Source organism: Chiloscyllium plagiosum, chromosome 1 (assembly GCF_004010195.1).
Source record: "Chiloscyllium plagiosum isolate BGI_BamShark_2017 chromosome 1, ASM401019v2, whole genome shotgun sequence".
Taxonomy (NCBI): Eukaryota; Metazoa; Chordata; class Chondrichthyes; order Orectolobiformes; family Hemiscylliidae; genus Chiloscyllium; species Chiloscyllium plagiosum.
Window position 1 is genome coordinate 14,538,892 of NC_057710.1, and position 7,093 is coordinate 14,545,984.

General features: G+C 44.7%; 1 protein-coding gene across 1 annotated transcript in view; it reads left to right on the forward strand.

Annotated features, from left to right (window-relative positions):
• The window catches only part of LOC122553785 (dedicator of cytokinesis protein 2-like), a 1,227,980-nt gene that overhangs the window by 90,995 nt on the left and 1,129,892 nt on the right, over window positions 1–7,093 (forward strand). The window contains exon 3 of the mRNA XM_043698147.1: window positions 936–976. Coding sequence (XP_043554082.1) covers window positions 936–976 — 41 coding nt within the window. The remainder of the gene's footprint in view (window positions 1–935; window positions 977–7,093) is intronic.

The window sequence follows — 7,093 nt, forward strand, 5'->3', positions numbered from 1 at the left end:
TAAATTTCCTCTGAACCTTTTTACAAAGCTTCCACATCCTTCCTATAATGCAGTGAGAAGAACTGTATGCAATACTTCAAGTGCGGCCACACCAGAGTTTTGTACAGCTGCAGCATGACCTCATGGCTCTGAAACTCAATCTCTCTACCAATAAAAGCTAACACACCGTATGCCTTTTTATCAACCTGGGTGGCAAGTTTCAGGGATCTATGCACATGAATACTGAGATCTTTCTGCTCATCTACACCACCAAGAATCTTACCATTAGCCCAGTACTCTTCATGCCTGTTGCTCCTTCCAAAGTGGATCACCTCACACATTTCCACATTAAACTCCATTAATGTTGCTGTGAAAGAAAAAGTATGGATTATCAGAAAATTTACTCATGTGCCATTGATATTCCAGTTGACCCTCCCAGGATTTATAGTTCAGTGAGTGTTTTCCATTGTTGATCCTTGGTGGCCAGTGATGGTCTGTTCGATTCTAACAATCAAACTGTACTCCACTCTGCACAATCCTTCCAACAATGGAAAACATGTCGTTTGTCATAAAACCCGACAGAACTGTGGATGCTGGAAATCAGAAACAAAAACGGAAATTGCCGGAAGAACTCGTCAGGTCCGGGAGCATCTGTGGGGAGAAAGCAGAGTCAGCGTTTTGGGACAAATGAACTGCTTCTGTGGAAGGGTCACCGGACCTGAAACGTTACCTCTGTCTTCTCTCCACAGATGCTGCGGGACCTGCTGAGCTTTTCCATCAATTTCAGTTTTTGTTTTTGTTTCTGATTTCCGCCATCCGCACTACTTTCGGTTTCGGTTTCTGTTTCCCTAGTCGTTACTCAACTCAATGCATTCTTCCAGCACTTGTTTTAACATTGATACCCTTTTGGTCTTGTTTTCATTGGCAGGAATGTAACTTGTGTTTTTGTTCCACAGGTTGGTACAGGGGATATTCTTTGAAGAACAGATCTTTTACGGTACGTCTTCTTATTTATCATACAATAATGTTTTTTAAAATCCCAATAAACAGCCAGTGAAATAAATGTAGAAATTAGGTGCTGGAGTAGGCCATTCAGTCCTTCAAGTCTGTTTCATCATTCAATATGATCATGGCTGATCCTACTTTTGAATCCACTATTCCCACCTTCTCCCCTTACCCCACATGCCTTTAAAATCAGTGAGTCTACAAATTTCTTTCTTGAAGTGACTGCCATAGCATTCCGTGGCAGAGAATTCCACAGGTTGACCATTCTCCTGAATGAAGAAATATTTCCATATCTCAGTCTGAAAAGGCCTACCCCATATCCTGAGACTGTGACCCTTGGTCCTAGACTCCCCAGGTGAACATTCTCCCTGAGTTCAGCTGATGAGCCCGGTTAGAATTTTATACGTTTCAATCATATCCCCTCTCTGATTCTTTTAGATACTTCCCTATTCAACTTGTTCGGAGTTGTTAACACATCTCTGGAGCACACTGGATTTGAATCTGTTGAAGAGTGTGGTGCTGGAAAAGCACAGCAAGTCAGGCAGCATCCTGAGGAGCAGGCAAATCGATGTTTCGGGCATAAGCTCTTCATCAGGAATGAGGGGGTGGCCCAAGGGGGCTGAGAGATAAATGGGAGGGGTGTAGGGTTGGGGGGCAATGTAGCTGAAAATGTGATAGGTAGATGAATTTGGGGTGAAGGTGATAGGTCGGAGAGGAGGGTGGAGTGGATAGGTGAGAACCAAGATGGACAAGTAGGATTAGAACCTAGCCTCCGAATCAGAGGTAAGGACATTAACACCGCACAACAAGAATCCTCTGATTCTTCAAAACTTTAGTGAATCAGTCAAACCAATTCTTCTCATAGGACAATCATGCCATCCATCGTATCACACTGGTGAACAGTTACTGTACACTATGGTAAGTATATCCTCTGTTAGGTTGGGAGACCAAAACTGCACACAGCACTTCAGGTGTGGCCTCACCAAGGCCCTGTTTAATTGCAGTAAGACAGACCACTTGCATTCTTAATTGCTTCCTGCACTCCCTTGTCGACTTTCATTGGCTGGTGTGAAAGAACATTCAGATCCCTTTGTACATCTTCACTTCCCAATATGTCACCATTGAAATAACACCCATCCTTTCAGTTTTTCACACTGAAGTATATAACTTCACATTTAGCCTGCTCCTTCCATGTCTTGACCTGACTAAATCACCTTGAAGCCTCCTTACACCCTCCTCTGACTCTCAATCCCACCCCGTTCTGTTACTCAAAGAGAACTGATGTACAATTTTAACCCCGTTGTCAGAACAGAGAATGCTGGAATGAAAAATGATGCTTGTTTTCAATTACAGTTTTGGAATAATGTGAAATATTTGAGCTTTTTGATTACACTTTAGTTTGTCCCTTATGTGTTGTAATAATTTGAAATAATCAACAGCCAATCTAGACAGGGTTAGAATTGGCCCCGACCAGTGTAGAACATAGAACATTACAGCGCAGTACAGGCCCTTCGGCCCTCGATGTTGCGCCAATCTGTCATACCAATCTGAAGCCCATCTAACCTACACTCTTCCATGTACGTCCATATGCTTGTCCAATGACGACTTAAATGTACTTAAAATTGGTGAATCTACTACCATTGCAGGCAAAGCATTCTGTACCTTTACTACTGTCTGAGTAAAGAAACTACCTCTGACATCTGTCCGATATTTATGCCTCCTCGTGCTCGCCATCACCATACTTGGAAAAAGGCTCTCTCTGTCCACCTTGTCTAACCCTCTGATTATCTTGTATGTCTCTATTAAGTCACCTCTCAACCTTCTTCTCTTCAACGAAAACAGCTTCAAGTCCCTCAGCCTTTCCTCGTAAGACCTTCCCTCCATACCAGGCAACATCTTAGTAAATCTCCTCTGCACCCTTTCCAAAGCTTCCACATCCTTCTTATAATGTGGTGACCAGAACTGTACACAATACTCCAAGTGCGGCCGCACCAGAGTTTTGTACAACTGTAGCATAACCTCATGGTTTTGGAACTCGAGCCCTCTATTAATAAAAGCTAAAACACTGTATGCCTTCTTAACAACCCTGTCAACCTGGGTGGCAACTTTCAAGGATCTGCGTACCTGGACACCGAGATCTCTCTGCTCATCTACACTACTAAGAATCTTGCCATTAGCCCAGTACTTTGCATTCTGGTTACTCCGACCAAAGTGAATCACCTCAGACTTGTCCGCATTAAACTCCATTTGCCACCTCTCAGCCCAGCTCTGCAGCTTACCTATGTCTCTCTGTAACCTACAACATCCTTCGTCACTATCCACAACTCCACCGACCTTAGTGTCGTCTGCAAATTTACTGACCTCATCCAGGACTTCTACGCCCTCATCCAGGTCGTTTATAAAAATGACGAACAGCAGTGGACCCAACACTGACCCTTGCGGTATACCACTGGTAACTGGATTCCAGGATTAACATTTCCCATCAACCACCACCCTCTGTCTTCCTTCAGCAAGCCTATTACTGATCCAAACTGCTACATCTCCCACAATGCCATTTCTCCGCATTTTATACAATAGCCTACTGTGGGGAACCTTATCAAACGCCTTGCTGAAATCCATATACACCACATCAACCAGTTTACTCTCAACTACCTGTTTGATCACCTTCTCAAAGAACTCAATAAGGTTTGTGGGGCACGACCTTCCCTTCACAAAACCTTCCTGACTATCCCTAATCAAATTATTCTTTTCTAGATGATTATATATCCTATCTCTTATAACCTTTTCCAACACTTGACTAACAACTGAAATAAGGCTCACTGGTCTATAATTACCAGGGTTGTCTCTACTCCCCTTCTTGAACAGGGGAACCACATTTGCTATCCTCCAGTCTTCTGGCACTCTTCCTGTAGACAATGACGATTTAAAGATCAATGCCAAAGGCTTGGCAATCTCCTCCCTGGCTTCCCAGTGGATCCTAGGATAAATCTCCTCCGGCCCAGGGGACTTATCTATTTTCACACTCTGCAGGATTTCTAATACCTCTTCCTTGTGAACCTCAATCCCACCCAGTCTAGTAGCCTGTATCTCAGTATTCTCCTCGATAACATTGTCGTTTTCTAGAGTGAATACTGTCGAAAAATATTCATTTAATGCTTCCCCTATCTCCTCTGACTCCACACTTAACTTCCCATTACTATCCTTGACTGGCCCAAATCTTACTCTCGTCATTCTTTTATTCCTTAAATACCTATAGAAAACATTAGGGTTTACCCTGATCCTAACCGCCAACAACTTCTAATGTCTCCTCCTGGCTCTTCTGAGCTCTTTCTTTAGGTCTTTCCTGGCTACCTTGCAACCCTCAAGTGCCCTAACTGAGCCTTCACATCTCATCCTAACATAAGCCTTCTTGTTCCTCTTGACCAGAGATTCCACTTCCTTCGTTAACCACAGCTCCCACGTTCTACAGCTTCCTCCCTGCCTGACAGGTACATACTTATCTCGGACACACAGGAGCCTTTCCTTGAATAAGCTCCACATTTCTAATGTGCCCATCCCCTGTAGTTTCCTTTCCCATCCTATGCTTCCCAAGTCTTGCCTAATCGCATCGTAATTGCCTTTCCCTCAGCTGTAACTCTTGCCCAGTGGTAGACACCTATCCCTTTCTATCACTAAAGTAAACATAACAGAATTGTGATCGCTATCACCAAAGAGCTCTCCTACTTCCAAGTCTAACACCTGGCCAGGCTCATAACCCAGTACCAAATCTCAAGTGACTTCGCCCCTTGTTGGCCTGTGTACATACTGTGTCAGGAAGCCCTCCTGCACACACTGGACACAAACTGACCCATCTATAGTATTCGTACTATAGTGTTCCCAGTCAATATTTGGAAAGTTGAAGTCCCCCATGACAACTACCCTGTCTGTCTCACTCCTATCGAGAATCATCTTTGCGATCCTTTCCTCGACATCTCTGGAACTATTCAGAGGCCTATAGAAAACTCCCAACAGGGTGACCTCTCCTTTCCTGTTTCTAACCTCAGCCCATACTACCTCAGTTGACGAGAGCCCAAACGTCCTTTCTGCAACTGTAATACTGTCCTTGACCAACAATGCCACACCTCCCCCTCTTTTACTCCCTGCTCTATCCATGTCTCCAAAATGGCCACAACATTGAAGTCCCAGTTACCAACCCATGCTGCAAGTTCACCCACCTTATTCCGGATGCTCCTGGCTTTGACGTAGACACACTTCAAACAAACTTCTTGCTTGCCGGTGCCATCTTGTGTCCCTGAAACTTGATTTCGGACCTCCCTACTCTCAACCTTTTCTATACTTGAACTACAATTTTGGTTCCCATCCCCTTGCTGGATTAGTTTAAACCCACCCCAATAGCCTTAGCGAATTTCCCCTCCAGGATATTGGTACTGTAGAAGGTCCTTGCCCTGAGGTGGTGCCAGGATTACTGAGTCAGAGGTCATCTTGGTTTTATCCCACCAAGATCTAAATTTAGGGAACACCTCCTTCTGATTCCTGGACTGGGACAGTAGTTTCTTTCTGTCCAGACTTAACCTCGCTTAAAGAGAGAGAAATGATGGTCCCTATGTTGGCCATGTGGTACAGGCTCGGTGTACAGACAAATCACGACTTAAGAGGAACCAAATTTCCACACATTTCCCAGCTGGAGTTGCTGGACGTCTACAAAACACAGTCACTGACACGGATTTATGACTAATTACAGCAGAGAAACAGGCTATTTGGCCCAACTAATTTGTACCGGTGCTACATGATAAGTTGGGAGACCAAAACTGCACACAACACTGCAGGTGTGGTCTCATTCTATGTCATTAAATACTGTCAATATTTGGCCAAAGGATAATTTTTGGCCTGGATGACAGTTTGTATTGAACTTTATCAGGGGTGAGTATTGGGGCCTTTGCTTTACCTGATATATATATGAATGACCTAGGGGCAACTTCTCATCAGAGAATCCCTATAGTGCAGAAAGAGGCCATTTGGCCCTTCAGTTCCGCAACAATCCTTCGAAGATGACTACACTCAGTCACGGCCCCTTACCCTATCCCTGTAACCTCATTTGCCATGGCTAATCTACCTACCCTGGTCACTATGGGCAATTTACCATGGCCAATCTATCTAGCCTGCACATATTGGACTGTGGGAGAAACTGGAGCAGCCGGAGGAAACCCATATCGACACAGGGAGGACGTGCAAACTCCACACAGACAGTCACCCGAAGTTGCAGTTGAACCCGGGTCCCTGATGCTGTGACGCAGCAATGCAAAGCACTGAGCCACCTCCACAAAGTTTGGAAATGACATGTAACTCAGAAGACTTGTAGACTGAGAGGAGGACAGTATAGATCTCCAGAAGGAGTTGGTGGAGTGGGCAGATAGGTGCAGCTGAGTTTCCATGCAGAGAAGTGCAAGGCTAAGCACTTTGGGAAGGACAACGTTGAAATACAATATAAAACAGAAAGTACAATTCTATAGTTCCATAAATGCGCAGATGATTGAAAGTGGTGGGACGGGTAGAGAGAGCAGTAACCAAAGTTTATGGTGTTTTTGGCTTTATTAATAGGGGCATAGAGTACAAGAACAAGGATGTTGAATTTGTCTAAGACACCTATTGACCTCAGTTGGAGTACTATGTACAGTTCTGGGTGCTACATTACGGGAAGGGTGTAAATGCACTGGAGGGAGGACAGAAGCAATTTACAAGAATGGCTCAAGGAATGAGGAACCTCAGTTATGATTCTGGATTATTGATGCTGGAAGAGCACAGCAGTTCAGGCAACATCCAAGGAGCAGCGAAATCGACGTTTCGGGCAAAAGCCCTTCATCAGGAATAAAGGCAGAGAGCCTGAAGCGTGGAGAGATAAGCTAGAGGAGGGTGGGGATGGGGAGAAAGTAGCTTAGAGTACAATAGGTGAGTGGGGGAGGGGATGAAGGTGATAGGTCAGGGAGGAGAGGGTGGAGTGGATAGGTGGAAAAGGAGATAGGCAGGTCGGACAAGCCCAGACAAGTCATGGGGACAGTGCTGAGCTGGAACTTTGGAACTAGGGTGAGGTGGGGGAAGGGGAAATGAGGAA